Source organism: Culex quinquefasciatus, chromosome 2, assembly GCF_015732765.1.
Source record: "Culex quinquefasciatus strain JHB chromosome 2, VPISU_Cqui_1.0_pri_paternal, whole genome shotgun sequence".
NCBI lineage: Eukaryota > Metazoa > Arthropoda > Insecta > Diptera > Culicidae > Culex > Culex quinquefasciatus.
The window spans coordinates 118,541,367-118,561,441 of NC_051862.1; the positions used below are offsets into that span (position 1 = coordinate 118,541,367).

Genomic DNA, 20,075 nt, shown 5'->3' on the forward strand with positions numbered 1-20,075 from the left:
GTTATAGATGGTTGACACGTCTCGACATGATTGCAACTTAATATTATTCAAATCTAATTACCTTCAATAGAAAACTTTTCTTGTAATCTATCGAATGATGTTTTGGACAACGATTAACGTTTTACTTTATATTTTTAAATACGTTGACCCTTGAAATGCACACCCGGTACACTCCGGGTCAATTTTGCGATATTTCAGGATATGATCCCCTAGGTTTACTAAGCCTAAGATATTTTGAAAATCTTTATGGGCTAATAGTTCGTGTTCCAAGGAACAACTTTTCCCAAGAGTACGACAAGATTCGTCATTTATTAAGCATGTTAAAGAATTTAATACACAGCCACTCTAAACTTCAACTAATCGGCAAGTGCTGCCTCTATTTCAAAAGGACATAATATTGAATATTTGACTTTTCTGAAATGTGAGTCTTGATTCCATGAATTTGACGTATTGATCACATGGTACTTTTTTCAAAAATGTTTGATTTATTTAACTTGCCGGAAATTTCGCAAATTTTTTTTTTTTTTTGGGAAATCGAAGAGTTACTTATAAGTTTTGTCAAACTCTTATATTTTTACATCTACGGGTAAAATCTGTCCAGTACTTTCTTCACGTCGCTGGAATTAATTAGGTTCAGTCATTGAAAAAAATCAATTAGTATGGGATTCAAAAGTCTGCAACTCTTTGAAGCTTCATTGCCACGAAATGGCATTATAGATCTGGTTCATATTTATGTCTCCAGGAAAAAAACATTTCAACGAAATTCCCTTACTTTTGACTTTTGGAAGTATGGGAGTTGGAGGCTGTTGCAAAAAGAATAATATCCAGGATTAGTTTGACTTTTTCTCATAGCTTTTGCAAATAATTGATAAACAATGATAATTTTTAAACATCCACGAGCAAAATCTACAAAAAATGCCTTTTAAAAAACTTCTATTTCCTTGCATCTTTTTCTTTCATTCGTTTTATTTAAGCAATCAAATCCAATCTTCAATCAAGGCTATTAAACAATTTGATTGGAAATTATATCAACTTTTCGGTAAAATATTTTCAGGAAGAGACAATCCATGGACACTATTTTGAAAAGTCAAAAAACATAAATTTTTCAGTTAAAATTAAACTTTGAGTGGCTATATCTGTAATGTATTTTTCGGTTGCAAATTTAATTTTATTTAATTTAATTTAACTGAAGTAACAATAGTCGAGTAAAATTCCTATTATTTCAAAAAACATAGTTCTTCAAAAAAAAATCATCAGACATAAATTATTGTCCATACTTTTCTTTGGCTCAAAAGTTGCGTTTTTTGTTCCCTAAAACATATAAATGCGGGCGTCAATAATTAGAGTTCACGGGCGCTGAAATGACCACAGAAGAATGGCCGACTTTTTGGAAAATATTGAAAACAAACCAAGTTGACAGCCAAATCAACAAGGAATTTCAGTTCAACTTACAGATTTATACTCTGTGGTAGTTCGGCAGTTTAAACCTCCTGTCAGTCGAAACGAAGGAGAATCGTGATTTTATCTCGCAATAAGAAATATTTTAAAAAAAAAATCAATAAATAAAAAACGGATTTTGGGAAATTAAACATTCGTGAACAAAAAAATTAAAAATTAGCAAAACAAAAATCCGTGTACTAACTTTTTTCTGAATAGCCCTCATCAATACAAACTTGCAGAAGAAACCAAGCCGATCAGAAAATTACTTCAAAAGATACAGATTTTCGAATATTTGCGTACCATTTTTGTATGGACAGCTGCCAAAATTGTATGGAGCCTTATATGGGTGAACTAAAGTTTGACCTAATTCAATGTATACATATACATTTAAATAAAATCAATTTCAAGTATTGATAGAGGATTGCTCAATTGATACTCGAAGGTGAAGTTTGTATGGAAAAAAATTGAAAATGTATTAGAGCAATTCCAGCTCAAATCAGGATTTTTTCTGGTACTTTGTACCCGACCCTCTCCGATTCATTATTATTTACAAACTTATTTAACCTTCTCCTAGTGGAAAATTGTCTAAGGAATCCGAAAATTCATTCCGTTTTCCGATTCATAATCTTGTTCGTTGACACTTTGAGAAGTTTAAAATAATGACTTTCATCAACATTTTCTTAACTATAGTTAACTAACTTTTTAAACATTTCAAAATTTTATGAAATGTTCTTTTTGGAGTACTTTGAACACATCTCCACCACGGTCAGTATGATTCTAAACAATTCCGTACGTATTTTTATTGTACTCTTCATTTTGCGGAAGAACCTTAAAAGTCACCCCGGCTATCAAAGTCAACCCGTTTTACGGTACCAGAAAAATTCCTGATTTAAGCTGGAATTTCTCATTGAAAACCCAATTTTCTTACTGTTTCGCCTGCAGGGCGCAATACTTCCATTTTTTTAGAGACAAATTGTATAGAAGCATTTAAATTTTCAAGTCCTTGAATAAACGGCTAGCTTTTCTTTAAGTCGTAAAAGAATCATGTATACGCTTCCTTGATCTATTTGAAATTGCTTCAGAACGATTTCAACCCGAACAAATCTCAAACCCAAACACATGACAAACGTTTCGTGAAATGGCCCGTCGTAAATTTGGATTCAGTTAACATGCGGCCAAACGAAAAAAAAATGCACCGCGTGCCTAGTTGACTGTGTTTATGGTTTGCTGAATAACCCTTTGGGTGTACTTAAAACTCAGAGTTCCATCTTTATTACTTTACAGCGTGTCACGCTTTCTCAAAACACATCGCCAACAACGAGTCCAGAGAGCAGCTCTAAAGATATGGACTTCTGTCTGCCACTTCTGTTCTTTTCCGTTAAACAGGAAGAAGACAAAAATCAGTCTGCGGGGCAAAAGGAGCGCCCTTTTGTAATAAAACGTGTCACCCAATTTAATTCAACTGACAATAAAGTGGCGCGAGCGCGAGACGCGAACGATTTGCGTCGTCCCATGTTAATCCCAAAAAGTGACTATCAACGTCTCTTCCCGACGCCACTCCCGACATCAACGGTGACACTTTACTGCTTGATGGTTGGGACCTTAATGGCTCCGGAAAAGGATCTGATTTTGGCGTGGGAATCTGCTCCTCGGGAGGAAATCGTTGCCAATATCCCGCTGACCGAGTAAGGACGGAACTCCTTCGAATGCATATTTTATCATCCATTACGGGAACGTTCAATCATTTACCGATTGATTGGAAAGAAAAAAAATCCCCTTATTACGGTCAGTCATCTCCGATCAATTTATTTTCAATTCCACGTTACGTCATCTTATCCTCGGGAACACCCCTCTCGGTGGGAGGGGGTTTGACTTTTCCAATCAGGGGTCATCGATAAATGATGACTTTGTAATCGACTGCGATTTTTTTTAGAATTTCTTATGATTATGATCATTGTAGAATTGTGATTATGATCATTGTAGAATTGAGCATCAATGTGATGGAAGGTTTCCTTTATTGGATAATACTGTTTTAGATCGTTGAATCTTCCTCATGTTAGGATAAGTTACGAGCATATTAATGCTATAAAAATTGGCTATTTGTCACCAAAAATTGGCTACGTCTCCAATGCGCTCCGTTAGCCAAGTTACTCACTCTCTATTTTCCTTCTCTTACAATCAAAACTGGCCAGAGTTGTCCGTCAAAATGAACAAGCATTTCATTAGCGATTTGATTCTTAAGAAAGCAACCGAAAACTAGTGTGGAGTCTTGATCGCGGACTATTTAATTCTTCATGTTGTCGATTCTGATGATAAATTCACCAACTGGGAAACTCAGGACCAGGGCATGATAAATAAAAAAAATGTAGATCTACGGTCTGTACGAATGATCCCTTCAACTTTCACATTGCTTTGGGGCATCCAATTCTGGCGCGGCAGCGATTGTAACGCAAGCACAGAAGTATGTAATCCACCCGACTCCATATGTAGTGCTATGCTAATAAAATCTTCTCCAGAATGTATGGGAATGTAAACTCCAATGATGGATATGGAGTCTCGCAAATCCTTCTGTTTGCTCCAGTAAATCGTCCATGGACTGACGACGACGTTATATCCCGAGGCACACAACCCATTATGTGTTCCACTGACTGGGATCGCCGGCTAGTAGAGAAGTGATACAACGATTCTTGTCGACGTGGAAAAATCTGGGAAATCAGAGGCAATTTAGCAATTCCACATACACATACATACATACATCAACTATACACATACGAAAAAAAAAGTCCAACGATCGAGCAAAAAACGTTGGCGGCGACTGACTCTTTACGTTTACTTTTCCTCAATTGCTCTTTCATCCCTTGATTTTTCTCATTTTTCCTTCCTCTCTCTTCCTCTCTAGGGCCAAATTCGTACCTGATTTTCAACCGACTGACGAGGCCAATGCAGCCCCACTGCCACTTCCGGTGCCGCCAGACGGCAAGTATTCACCCCCGTCGCCCGAGGAAGCAGAACGAATTATTTCCAATTTATTACCGAGGTAGGTACCTTCCGCCGGTGGGGTGAAATATGTGAGCTTTTTTTTCCTTTCGTACTCCTGCCCTCCTGTGCGGCATGTTTACTTCAAGCTACTTTATTTGAAACATCAACTCTCAGAGCTGAAGTGATGGATGTTGATGACGTATTGCATCTGCCTAAATAGACTTTATTATCATAACTTTTCGTGGTAATTTCAATATCAAAATATTTTACGTAAGTGCACGCACATTCCTGGCACTTGAACCTTTTGCCATGAAAATACTTAATATTCACAGTAAAAAAAATGTAAATTTGGAAGGTGTCATTTTGGAAGATTGAATATTACCTCTTTCATGAGTTTATTTCAAAGATCTATATAATGAATTAAAAATCCTCTGCAAACAAAAAGAAACACACAATATTTTGAAACCTTTGGAGTAAGTTAGCTTTTGAAACGATTTTTCCTCCAAATTCTAAAGTTTTTATTTTTATTTAAGTAACCCATAAAACGAGCCAGCCCGCATCAAATTACGGAACAAGATTTTCTGATATAATGTAAACAGTCAGAAAGAGAAAAAACATTTTCCAAAAAGTAAAATATCTATTAGAGGTGAACGAAAAACAAGATATGACTCAAATAGCATTCAAAAACTGAAATAAGATTCCAGATCCATTTTTTGGTCAAATACCGATAGTACATTTTGATCCTTGGCCAAAAACGTATAAATTAAAATGTAAGAACCTATATTTTCAAAGTTTGATTAATTTTTTTTTTTTGATTTCATTTTTGTATTTTTTAAACCGGTTGAAACTTTTTTGGTGCTTTCGGTATGCCCAAAGAAGCCATTTTGCATCATTTTTTGTCCATATAATTTAAAGCAAATTTCCATATAATTTATAGCAAATTTGGCAGCAGTCCATACAAAAATGATACATGAAAATTAAAAAATCTGTATCTTTTGAAGGAATTTTTGAACGATTTGGCAAAATTGTAGGTATGGATTAGGACTACACTGAAAAAAATGATACACGGCAAAAAAAATCTATTTTGCCTTCCTCACTGAGGTAAGGCTATAATCCTGCTCTAAAAATGAACTTTCTATTAAAAGCTCCTAGACCTTCATGTATACATATCGACTCAGAATCGAAAACTGAACAAATGTCTGTGTGTGTGTGTATGTGTGTGTGTATGTGTGTGTGTATGTGTGTGTGTATGTATGTATGTGACCAAAATTCTCACTGAGTTTTCTCAGCACTGGCTGAACCGATTTTGATCGAACCAGTTGCATTCGACTTGGTTTAGGGTCCCATACATCGCTATTGAATTGTTTGAAGTTTCGATAAGTAGTTCAAAAGTTATGTATAAAAATGTGTTTTCACAAATACCCGGATCTCAATTATATGCATGTAAACGATGTCCGGATCCATCATCCGACCCATCGTTGGTTAGGTAATTGAAAGGCCTTTCCAATGAGTCCAAGACATTGAAGATCTGGCAACCCTGTCTCGAGTTATGACCACTTAAGTGATATTTATGTACTTTTTTGAAGCCGGATCTCACTTAAATGTATGTAAACTATGTCCGGATCCATCATCCGACCCATCGTTGGTTAGGTAATTGTAAGGCCTTTCCAATGAGTCCAAGACATTGAAGATCTGGCAACCCTGTCTCGAGTTATGACCACTTAAGTGATATTTATGTACTTTTTTGAAGCCGGATCTCACTTAAATGTATGTAAACTATGTCCGGATCCATCATCCGACCCATCGTTGGTTAGGTAATTGTAAGGCCTTTCCAATGAGTCCACAACATTGAAGATCTGGCAACCCTGTCTCGAGTTATGACCACTTAAGTGATATTTATGTACTTTTTTGAAGCCGGATCTCACTTAAATGTATGTAAACTATGTCCGGATCCATCATCCGACCCATCGTTGGTTAGGTAATTGAAAGGCCTTTTCAATGAGTCCAAGACATTGAAGATCTGGCAACCCTGTCTCGAGTTATGATCACTTAAGTGATATTTATGTACTTTTTTGAAGCCGGATCTCACTTAAATGTATGTAAACTATGTCCGGATCAATCATCCGACCCATCGTTGGTTAGGTAATCGAAAGGCCTTTCCAATGAGTCCAAAGCATTGAAGAACTGACAACCCTGTATCGAGTTATTACCACATAAGTTATACATTGTGTTCTTTTTTTTCTGGATCTAAAAAAATGATGAAACCACTCATATACCCATTTTTGGTAAAAGGTGAGGAAGGCATCAACCACATAGGTGGATTAAGTTAGTTTTTAATTTCACTTCACTAAAACTTGTTTTGCATAACATATTTTTTCTATATTTTCTGATATGTTTTAGGGGACATCAAATGCCCACTTTTCTGAAATTTCCAGAATTTCCAGAAATCTTTATGAATTTTTGAATCAATATTGATTTAAAAAAATTAAAATATTGGCCGCAAACATTTTTCAACTTAATTTTTCGATGCAAAAGCAAATATGCACCTTTAGTGAAATTTTGATAAAGTGCAACGTTTTCAAGTTATGGCAATTTATAGATAACTTTTTTGAATTTGTTCGGAGTTATTCATTTTTCAAAATCAGAGCCCATGTTTGCTGATTTTTGAAAAAAAATATTTTTTGAAGAGCTGAAAAAATTCTCTATACTTAGCTTTTTTTAATTTTGTTGATGCGACCCTTAGTTGCTGAGATATTGCCATGCAAAAAATAAAAAACAGGAACTTTAATGTTTTATAAGTCTCACCCAAACAACCCACCATTTTTTAATGTCGATTTCTCAGCAACTAATAGTTCGATTTTCAATGTTAAAATATGAAACATTCGTGAAATTTTCCGATATTTTCGAAATAAGATGCTACCCTCTGAAATCATAGATTGACCAAATTTTAGCTCATTTTGACACATTCCAAAAATTACAATTTTTACGAAACCGGCTCTTTATACAACACCTTAAAACATCAAGATTTTGCAAAGTTATTAGCATTTTTATAAGCGCGCTTAAGTAAAAAAAGAACATCGAGGGGAGTACAAATTCAACCAACCAAACGTGGTTTCTTCCATGCTTTTTGATTTTTGAACACCTTGTGTAGATAATAGTGGTCCGCTTTCAGCAAAAATTACTCTATTATGAAATTCCTGATCCTGAAAATCTGAGAGCATGAGCATGAGCATGGTTGACTGCCAATGAGCTGCTACTCCGTTATTGACGGATCAGCTGAAGTTAAACAATGAATCAAAAATGATCAGTGGGAGCCAACCATCCGTTCACTGTTTAACCTCTGAAGATCCCTACTTTATTAGTCAATACCGGCGCCCTCCCAAGAAGCCTGCAGTTCAACGAAAGGGAGGAATGTTAGTCCGATAGTTGAAGTTGCAGACTCATCAAGCACATAGTTTTTCGCTATTTACTTGTTGATACCGCTTGAGACCGTTGAATCCACAGCATCTCCTTCAAGCATCACATGATTAATTTTTTTTTTTGGTTAGTAGGATAAGTTATTGGCTTTTCGATGCCTCCCGAGCTACGACGCTATTGGGAGGACTTTCATAACAGACCCGTCGGCGAGCCTTCCGAGCAACGATGCTATGGGAAGGTCTTTCTGATTAATGCACAAAATCACACAGTTATTTTGCTCCACTAATAACTCGACGATCCAAATTGTCAGTGCGTCTTTCGATCATTATATAGAAATAGCTTTTTCACCGCAAAAAAATAAAACCTTATTCGAAAAATTTAAACACAGTCCACCCGACGCCGTGCCTTCCGATCAACGATGATATAGGAAGGGCTTTGAAAATCACAAAACATCACTTTTCACTCCGAATATTTTTTTACGACCACGCGCTCCCTTTGCCAATTATGCACTCACTCGAACAGCGACACAAAAAAGACGAAAAATAACACGAAAAAACAGGACTGCGCGTCCCCACAGCCACCGCATCACTGATCATTCCTGATCCTGAAAATCTGAGATTTGAAAAATGCCATGAGCATGATTTTTTTCGGAAAACAAAGTAAACCTGAATAACTAGGAATTATTTACCATCGGCAGAAATTTGTATGACTCAGTCTCACCGCCAGACCCAATGTCATTTCTTTTGACGGTACTAAAAATTTCCAAATATCTATGAAGAATTGTTTTACTACAGAGATTTATATCTAGCAGATCAATTTATTGATTTTTTCTCTAAAAAATGCATACGACTCTGGAAAACGTGATTGAAATTCCAACTACAGGAGAAAAGCAGATATATTTAGCATGTGGAAACGTACAATTGTGTTAAACATTTTTCCTATATTTTTTTTGGGAATTTAAAGAATTACTCTAATGTATCCGATAAAATTGTTTTGAGCCCCAACTGTTTTTTTTTCTCTCAAGCATGCCGTAATCAACTGCGTTGCTCCTGATAAGGCAACATACAACCAGAAATATTTCAAACATTGAAACTGAAACATACCACATAAACATACAAGATGCCTCCAGCGGTAACCTCATAGCTGTTCCTCAAACAGACATCCTGTGTCATTCATGAATAATAATCCGACCTCAGCTACCGGAGCATGTGTGTGTGAGTGTGTAGAAACGCCAGTTTCGATTTCCGTTCTTGACTGGCATTCATAGTTTACCGACCTGGCCGTGGCACACGGTGCAAATCTGAATCAGAACTCGTGTTGTACACAAACACACACAAGCCAGCTTCCGACAACCGCCGCCGGTTTAAAACCGGTGTTGTTCTAACGCGAAAGGATTGAAAGCATTCCCCCATTTATTTACGACTCACACACCTATTTAAACATGACTTTCGTCGTCGTGACCATCCACTTCCGTCTGGATCAACCCTCGGCGTCCCGGAAGGGACCGAACGGAGTCAACTACAACCGGTGTGCACAGTAAATCAGACAGCTTGCCGATTCCTTGGTCTGGCCGTGAAATTTGAGACATTGTAGATATGATATGTTTGCTGAGCACATGGTGAAGGCAATTCAACAGCTTGCGAAGGCTTGGAATTTAAATGAGGGTGAGTTAGGATGCACTGACAAGAACTCAGTCCAACAAATACTTGTATGACATTCAGTGTAACATTCTTCATAAGCTGTAGAATTTATCTCTCAGATCAAGTTCCAATCGGACGCTCAATCGAGAAACCATAAAAAACGCAAATCCTTATGAAAGCTCTAAATCCCAATCGAAACCAACTGAACCAGAGGCAAATTAGCAGTCAATTCCCAGGAATCATCGCCGGGTGCGCGTTAGAATGGCCATCTAGCGCCCACCGCTGTCGTCGTAAATCGTGATTCCAATCACAATAAACCACCACCCCAAAGAGCCTGGCCGAGCCGCCAAGGCACCGATTGTTGACAATTTTACAACATGCCGTGACAGAGTCCTATCAAATTACCCCATTCCAGCAACCGACCGCCCCGACGCGCACGCTTTCCCTGGAACTTTTATGGCTGCGAAAAACACAACACTTTCAACCTCCACCCTACTCCCTTGTTTGAACGTCGTTTTCCCACCCATCCATCATGGTGGCACCCAACTTTACTTTAGCCGGTTATGTTAGGGAAGTAAACCATCAGGCAAATGGCTTGATTAAACGCAAATAAGGATTCAAACAATCAAATGTGCCGGGGATAAGTGAAGATTTTTTTTTTTTTTTTTTGAGACTCATTATTTATTGCAAAAAAAAAGTTAATAGAATCTAAGTTAATTTAAAACTAACTCTTATTTATGGGATCAAAGAGCCTGTCAAAGTGCTCATAATATAGATTTTTTTCTATTCAAACACAACTCAATTCAATTTTGTTTCGAAAACGTCTTGGTATTTTTGATTAAAAACCCAACTTGTTAGATTTTTCTTTGCAACATGGAGAGCTTAGCTTGATTCGGAGATATGATTTTTGCAAAAATGTGGTTTATGAAAATCGTTGAAAAACGTCTTTTATTAACGACCCTTACTTGGCTATTGCCAAACAAAACAATAAATTTTGGTCAAGGAACTCCCAGGCCAAGTCGGAACACTTTTTATATGGATCGTACTTGTTTAACGTGTCATTGCATAATAGCTTTTGAAATGCGATTTAAACTGTTACTTTCTCCGGTATTTTCAATAAAAAATAATATCCGCTTAACTTTTTTTTTACTTTAATTTATAATTCAAACTCGTTTTCCAAAGTATATCAAAAGTGTAAGCGTTTAGGCATTTTAAGATATGAATTGATCTGAAAAACGATACTTAATCCACCTTTTAGTGGTTGTTGCCTTCCTTGCATTCATAAAATGAATACACTACACAGCATCAAAAAAGTGTATAAATAAAACTTATTTTTATCAAAATATCTGAGATCCGATTAAATTCAATTAAACAACATCGAATATCTTTCAACGTAGATTTGTTCTTAGATAGTTTACTGACATTTTCCCAAAATATGGTGGATTTGATGAACACTACCTTGAATGCCAATAGTTTGAAAATTGACCCAATCTCACCCCTTAGAGGGGGTGACATTAGGTCAAATGAAACTAAAATGATGCTCAAATACAACGATATGGTAAAAACAAGTCATCCAACAGTGTTTCTTGTTCGAGGGAATCGTATTGACATGCTACAATGTTTGAAGTGGAGATTTTCAAACATTTGGGTAGTTTTCGAGCAATTCTAACAAAAGTATTAGAAAAATGATTTTTCGAGAGGTCATTTTTGGTCAAAAACGTACCTCAACTTTAAACAGCTGCCAAAATAACAGGATTTGTTCTAGGAACGAGATTTTTTCAGCGAAGTCATCTTAAGATGTCCCCTACACAACCCTTTTAACAGAATTCAGTTTCAATGAAAAGAACCTGAGAAATAGTAAAATCCGTAAAAAATCACTTTGACCCAATCTCACCCCCAGACCCAATGTCACCCCTACTGACGGTACCTAAAAATTTGGATAGGGTTGTCAGATCTTCAATCTTTTGTGCTAATCAGAAAGGTCTTTTGATAACCTATGCAATGATGGGTCGCATGATAGATCCGGACAAATTTTTCATCAAAATATTTGAGATCCGGCCTCAAAAAAGTGTATAAATAACACTTAAATGCTCATAACTTTTGATGGGGTTGTCAGATCTTCAATCTTTTGCACGCGTTGGAAAGGTCTTTCAAATACCTATCTAACAATATATAGCATGATGAGGTTTCTTACAAAAATCACCCTTTTTACAATCTTCCGAAGTATAATTAAAATCGTTTTTTAGCATAGCTTTTGAAGTACTTTTTTAAACTTTATAATATTAACTAGGGTCTTGACCCCAAGACGGATCGAATGAGACCAAAACGGTCTAAATCAGGTCAGCCAGTCCGGAGATAAACGTGTGCATATTTTTCGGTGCACGGACTCACATCCAGACACACGCACAGACATTTGTTCAGAATTTGATTACGAGTCGATAGGTATACGTGAAGGTGGGTCTAGGAGGTCGAATAAAGAAGTTCATTTTTAAAGTGATTTTATAGCCTTTCCTCATTGAGGTGAGGAATGCAAAAAGATGTTTTTTTTTGCATCCCTTAAAAAACTTTTATTTTACATTTGTCGAACGATAAAACAACTTTTAGTTTGATGTTTTACATAAACGTTTCACAGCATGGGATGACTTCAACAATATTACTCATATTACCTACAAAACTCTTATAAAATAGCAAAGTGAAGCGTATGGTTTGGTGTGTCCACGCATCCTTCCTCCTTTGTAAAGTCTGTGGAATGTGATTCGTTCACAAATTCTTATCTGCGGTAAACATAACATAGTAGGTCTGGCCGCTTTAACCTTATCTTAACATATACTTAGATAAAATGTTATAGAACATTACCATATCTTATATTTTCGCCATAACTCGTAATACAATTTTCAATCTTACAGTCTAATCTCATTTACCCTATATTAATTTTCAATTTAAATTAGCTCCATGTGCCTTAATGCGGCACCACCAAAACACCACCCACTCATTCGGCTGTAAACGATTTAACACCACATTTGTACCATCGTAAAGTTCAATGATCCGCCAGACGTGCCGCCGTGCCCCATGATGAAGCATCCTCATTCGTGTACACGATGCTGACGACGCGCCATTCATCCCTGAAGCCATGAAGCACATGTTCAAATATTTAAACTACACCAGTATTCCAGTAGCGCCAGGATTCCCTCTCGCCCCGTATCTCTGTCTCACATGGCAGCAGATGGCAATTTCCTTCGCGACTAGTTTCCCGCGGCTCGATGGCACACAGCCCCGGCGGCCCAAATTCTCCTGCCAGAGAGCTTGTGGCGCGCCATTTTTTGTACTTTCTTTTTTTTTCGGGAGGACGAAGGATGCAGCAGATTGAGCCTTGTTACCCAGAAAAATTCCAGCCGCCGCCGCAAAGCTCTTTTGCATATCTTTGTGATATTTACTACTATTGGGTGGCGCTACCCAAAGTTGGGGGGAAGTCACCTATTCCCATCGGTCGATGGATGTGAGTTCGATTTTCATGTTCTGGCGATTGATATTCTAGAAGTCGTCGAATCAAGAGATGAGCGATCATTATCCCAAATTTGTCAGTGATTCGATGCTTACTTCTAGCTTACGAGCCGAATCACTTCTGAATTGCTCGGCCTTCCTTTGGTTTTTGCTCAAACAAGAGGTATTTCCATGGATGCGACTAGGATTTGTGAGTGACTTTCATTTCTTGACAACATTAACACTTGCCAACCAAAAGCAACTGCTACGCATCCAAATTCGTTAATTCTAACAACTGACAACTAAACATTTCTAATTTGTTTCTAATAGTCCATTCGAAATTCATTCAAAGTACCGTCCAATAACCGATATTGGAACTATTTTTCATTAAGGCCTGCTTCGAACTCAACTCATAGAGAAGATTGCAAAAAGAAAGTCCTCCAAAGCAAACCCCACTGAATATCGGTACCTTTCTCCTATGTGTGACAGAGAGCTTGAAAGTATCATGCCTACTACACGTCTGCCGCGCTTCTGTGTGGGTTATCCAAAGTTCATTGTTCCCACCCAGTTGTTCTGGCGCGGGCGCTTTCTGTGCCTGCTTGGATCAGCACAGCCTACTGCTGAGCCTCTCTGCTGGCCGCGGGAGCTTTCGGCGGGAAAATCTCTCTGTGTTACACTATACGTATGGTGTTTCTTCAATTAAAACGAAAACTGATGGCAGACAAAGCTCAACAAGGAAGTTGTTGGTAAAGTCACAAACGACGGATTAAAAATGCAGTTTAATCCTGCTGCCACTAACATGCTGCAATCCTTTCCCGAGCCTGTATGCAGGGGGCTGAACTAGTTTTTCGCTTCCGGCAAACTGTCTCGAGTTGGGTCTGAAGAGTTGAATAGGGAGCGATATGGCGATACGTAGATTGTTGAGGGAGGCTTGAAAAAGGGGTTGGGAAAGTGAACTGATGGTGAGAAGTGATATGATCAACTTGTCGGAGATAACAAAGTCGACGTTGTTGTCGTTGGCACCATCGCTATAAACACACGATGAGAAGTGGCCCATTTCAACTTTTTTTTTTTTTCAATGGAAATGTGCTCGTTGGAGCCTATACAGTGTCAAATTGTTGCGGTAACTTTGGATGAGATAAAACTTTTTTTCCTGATTGAAAAAATGCTGATTATTCTGACAAAATTTAATTTGAAACTACAAACTTTAAATAGCCATAGATTGAAAGACGACATATTCCAATTTACGTTACCCTAAAAAAAGAATGTTTGATGGGTCATAAAACTTCTGCAAAAATTGTTTTCCTACCGGACACACCCCTTTGAGCAGACCGGAATTCATAGCCCATGTGGGCCCAGTTACTTTTCTGTCGCCAATCGTCTGCAAGGGTATAGCTGGCTGTTTGCTGCTTCCCAAACCGAATATAGAACATTTTAATAGATTTCTGCGGTTTTCCTACTGGGGAAGGAGCCTTGTTTTATGTGGTTTTGTTGTGTGGATATGAATTTTCAAACGTCAAGCCACACTGACACACATATGAATGATGAGCAGTAGCGGTCAGTTCCCGGCTGGGGGGGGGGGGCACGATTGGGTGATAAAAGCAATTTGCCAAATTGAATGGTTCTCTTGTGTGGTATAATTTTAGACATATCGAAACTAGGTCTGTGGAGGGCAGTCGTTCAGACAGATTCGATGTGGAAATTTATTTTAGATGGATGAACTGTTGATTGTTAGTCAAACAATGTGTCGATGGTGAGGTGAATTCATTTTATATTTTGTGTGATCATTTTGAATCAAACTAACCAAAAATTTAATTCCCGAAGTAGAGAAAATAATACACTAAACAATTTAAAATTTCAAATAATCCCAATAAGCTTAATGACTTTAAATAATTCAAACTAAATGCAATAAAATAATATCAGATAAATTCACAAAGTTTGAAGATCTGTTTACCCTCTCTAAAGAAATCGCTAATACATTTAGAAAATTGATGAAAATTTCGTCCGAAACCATAATGAGACTCTTCAGTTAACCTTGTTCTACCCAGATCTTCAAACTTCTAGACTCGTTAGGAAGATATCTCAATTACCTGTCTAACGATAGGTCGAATAATGGATCCGGACGTAGCTTTCATACCGATAAGTGAGAATGCTAGAACTCGGAAAGTTCATAAAAATAACTTAAGTGAGCAAAACTTGGGACAACGTTCCCACATCTTTAAGGCTACCAACTGTACGGATTTTTTCCTTACCGTACGGATTTTCGACTCTCTTCGCGGATTTTTAACAGGCTGAAATTTTTGTACGGAATTTTTTGCATAATACGGATTTGTACGAAATTTTAAAAACTTAAAAAAAATGCTTTTTTTATGTGGCCAAAGCTTTGCCTACTAGACATTTTTATTTAACTGTCAGTTTGATTTTAAATCAATAGTTTTCATGTTTTTCTCAGTTCAAAGTTGATTAACAATAAGGCCAATGCAAACAAATTTCAAAGTTTTTGTCCCTCGGCTCTGGCCGGGATCGAGGGGTGGGGGCAAAAATAAAATAAAAAATATAAATATTGAAATAACAAGCCATTCTTTCAACAGTTGCATGGAAAAGGTGTTTTAAATTGCATTCTCTGGAAATGTTTTCGTGAAAACACTGAGAATGATATTGTTCGTTAAAACAAACATAACATTTCGCAAATTTTTAAATGATTCTACAAATCACGGTTTATTTTGTGTAAGCACTGTGATAGCAAAGTGAAATTTGTCAGCTGTAATAACGAAACATTTTTATATTTTTAATTCGCAAATTCCAAATTTATCGAAATAATTCTTTGACAATTTTTGTTATACCATGGTGTCATATCGGCAAAATGTACGGATTTTTACTCAGCAAGAGTTGGTAGCCTTACACATCTTTAATATTTAGGTTTAATTAAAAAGGTCTTTCAATATCGTTTCAACGATTCAAAATATTTCTGTCCACTAATCTTACATCCGAATATAAGAGCTTCATGTCAAAAGGTTCATTTTGAATGCAGGATTATAGCCTTACCTCATTGAGGAAGAGAGAACAAAATTTGTCTTGTTTTATGTTTTTCTTTACTTATTTTTTAAATTATTCCATGCATTTATCTGATTTTGTCAGTTTGCTGTTTTTCATAACTTATAACAACACCTGAAAGTTATCTTTTGTAATTATGTTTGGTTTTCATAATTTTCCATTCGCCTTTTTCGATTTTATGGACCTAGATTTAAAAAAAAAGTGACGATATAAGTTTATAGGATTACAGAAAGAATTAGTGCGTCCATCCCGGGAATTCCCGGGACAAAAATCCCGGGATTTTTCCTAAACCGGGAATTCCCGAATCCCGGGATTTTTTATAATTTGTCCCGGGAATTCCCGAAATTGAAAAAAAAATCATATTTTGGTCTGGAAATTCAGATTTGGTTGTGAAAATAGTAGAACAATAAAATGAATTAAAATTTGTATTCAGCAAATCTCAGCATTAAATTGGCATTTAATGAAAAAATATTATAATTTGAATTACCAGGTCCGCAAAATGCCTAGTGCTTTACATTTTTTCTCTATTATTTATTTTTTTTTTTGAAAAACTGGATATATTTACGTATATTTTCGATTTTAAATAAAAAAAAATCTCATATCAAATTATTTATAATCAAACACCGGCATCTAGGGCAAATACGTACAAATGTAACGAATAAATACACCTATTAAAGCAAAAAATATTTGCATGACGTTTTGGACTACTTCGGTTGAAACAGTAACAGAACAAAACAATTTGTTCTTCCAAATGTATTGCTCTAAAATCTCCTGTACCTATTTAGACTGTAATTCTGATTTTCCCTCGGTTGGCGGTAGTAACTTGAAGATAATTTGTAAAATATGTTTTATATAAAACAATGAATTCAAAACTTATCTAAAATTTTACATTGACTGGTATCATTTTATTTATTGTCGTTGTTTGTTTTCTAGCTGTTTTAGTCATGTCATATAAAATATATATAAAAGAAAAAAATATGAAAGAATTCCAAAGTTTTTTTTTGAATAGGTCCTATAAACATATGGAAAACAAAAGCTTATTGGACCTTTTCAAAAAAAACTCAAGAATTATGTAATTTGATTCGCAAATAAAAAAATGATTAATCATACTGGAATTAAAAATAGTAGTTGATATAAAATTCTAAACACCACAAAGACAAAAAAAAATTCTTTTAGACTATTTTAAAACTGTCGTCTTTGTTTAGATTGAAGTGAGGATTATAACCATTTGATATTATTAAGCTAATTCAATGATTTTAAGCTTGAAAACATAACAAATATAATGAAACATAGATTTTATTACTGATTCAAAAATTTCCCGGGATCCCGGGAATTCCCGGGATTCCAAAAATATTTTTCCCGTTTCCCGGGAAATTCAAAACCCGGGAAAATTGGACGCCCTAGAAAGAATTGTTTTTACGAGAAGTACCAAATTTCGTAAAATCCTAATTCAACGAAAACGTGTAAAGTATAGCAATTATTATAGTCTTAAATCAAAAAGGAATTCAACTTATTAACGATTATTTAAAAGACAGCATGCTTTAATCTGTTTATGAAAAACAAATCGATTTTTCTTTAAAAAAAAAGCTCTGCACCATAACACTTCCTGATTTTCCTCCTCTCAAAGCCTTCCTTCCAGAAAAAAAGAGTGCATCGTACACACAAAGAACCGAGACAAACAAACAATAAAAGTCCTGCAGGACGCGCGCGGTGATGAAAATCGAAATCGTCGCGACGGCAAAAATGTTCGCTGCCAGACGACTTTTTCTTGCCGGGTTTCGATGCCTTTCCCTAGGACGAGGACGACCAGACCACCCGGAACATTTGCAGCGTGGAAAAGAGGACCGACCTTAATCGGGAGTGTGTTTGGGTGTGCGACGCTGCACATTTCTGCATCCACAAGAAGAACGCTTTTTCTTTGTTTGAGCTTTCGAAGCAGCTTGAAAACACCACCCCCTTTTTGGGAGGACGGGAAAAAAAACACACGTAATCATCCACACTTTTGGAAAGCCGGCGAATACTGGCGCTGCCAAAGTGAGAACGAGGAAGCTGAATTAATTGAAATAATCGATAAGAACTGACTGCTTCATGAGAGCAGAGCAGTAAAATAAGCTTTCATTTGACAGTGCTTTTATCGGCGGTACATTTCGAGGGAAACCAACATCTCTGCAAAGTGCTGAATGAGAGTTAAAATTCAGATGCATTCGTCTGGTTGCCATTTTCCAGCATCCGAGAAAGAAGAGGAGGGGGAAAACTCTTGCGTACCACCGTAAAACCTCTGGAAGTTACTGGAAAAAGACAGAGGAAAGAATTTTCCAACCACAGAGTAATTCTCTGTGTTTTATGCAACTTTTCATCATATTTTTTAATTAATAAAAAAAATCAGACATTTGTATTTGGCATTAACCATTTTAATTAGTTTTAAACAGGATTACGTACATAAATTTACAAATAAAATATTCAATTCATCATTTAAGAGGCAGTTTTTGTAAATATTGCTCGGTTTGTTCTAGACTTTCTAGACACTTTTTGGTCTCAATTTTGACATATTTGGAATCCTTGAAAAATTTCATGTTAGTTAGAAGTATTGGAGTTATAAATTTGATTAAGAAAATAATTTTTAAAAAAACATTTTTTGTAAAAAAGTTAGATCTTGTTTATCCTATGATCAATACGTCAAATGCTGTAGGCGAAAACCTGTTTTACCCCTATTCCAACAAATTGTTAAAAATATTTTACTTCATTCTAAATTGCATTTTTCCAATCAAATTTACAACTCCAATACTTCTAACTAACGTGAAATTTTCCGAGGATTCCGAATACGGAAAAATGAGACCAAAAAGTGCCGTTATGAAAGCCTACAGGGCAAAACTAACATTGTAAAATGTTTGTTATAGAAATATCGAAAAACTATGAGAAAAACTGCGATTGGCCAAAAAGTTAATACCGTAGGCTTATAGTCCATGAAATTCCCTAACTTTTGACCTATAAGAGTATGGGTGTTGGAGGCTGTTGCAAAAAGATATTAAGGTTTTAAAAAAATCAATTTTTAAAAGTAATTTGCAAAAGCTATGAGAAAAATTAAACTAATACTGGATGTCTATGACACATTTTGAAGGGCTTCAAAAGACCTTTCGATTGCAACTATGAGAGTTGGAATTGATGAAGTTTTACGGAAATGCGAGCAATTTTCAGATTTTTAAAAAGACTAATACACCCAGAATTGGACATCGGCATACGAGAGGATAAAGGACACGATTCGGTAGTAAAATGGTACTGTGTGCGGACCGAGAGGATAAATCCCGAAACTACCGAGAGTACTTTACTCATGGGTTCATCTTCAAAAAAAGTTTATCTATCAAAAAAAAAGTACCGGTACCGAGACTCGAACCCAAGACCTTCGGCATATTGAACCGTGCCTTTGCCGTATGGGCCACAATGGTTCGGTGACTAAGTGGCAGTCATTTGTCCATAAAAGCCACTCAATAGGATGAACTGTTCCAATGAACGAATGAACACGCGAGAGGAATATACTCTCGCTAAATAGCACTTTCCTCACGTTTCTTTTCGTGAGGACTATCCTCTCGTTCTTTAACTTTGGGTGTACTTACTTGGATTAGCCAAAATTTTGATAAATTTGCCCGGGCTGCTCTATCCGTTAAGAGTTGGCCCGCATCTCCCTTCTACTGCCCTCTCTTTCCATCAAACATTCTTATAACGTGTTCAACTCACTCGCATTAGAGGTCCTTATGGCGAAGGTCGTCCTCTTGCTCTTCATAGTTTATCACCTGCAAAGAAATCATCAACACACCTACTCACCAATTCTACCTCCCCAGATGCAACACTTTGATTTGCCACTTCAATATTAGCCAAATAGTGTAACTTTCACCTTTCACATCCTCTCACTTTATAATTAACAACACAAACTCAACAAATCGACTGCTCTCGTTCAAATCCTGACTTCAAATTACAGACGTAAACAAACCCAAGTTCGTCTTTTAAATATTTATACAATTGTTAATTATATTCAACCAACAAAATTTTTGATTTTCCTAAAACCAAAGC

General features: G+C 36.4%; 1 protein-coding gene across 5 annotated transcripts in view; it reads left to right on the top strand.

Moving 5' to 3' along the window:
* Positions 1-20,075, top strand: part of LOC6032431 (uncharacterized protein PB18E9.04c) — a 265,877-nt gene that overhangs the window by 168,072 nt on the left and 77,730 nt on the right. For all 5 annotated transcript variants that reach the window (XM_038250173.1, XM_038250172.1, XM_038250176.1 and 2 more), the window contains exon 5: positions 4,340-4,477. In XM_038250173.1, the coding sequence (XP_038106101.1) occupies positions 4,340-4,477 (138 nt within the window). The remainder of the gene's footprint in view (positions 1-4,339; positions 4,478-20,075) is intronic.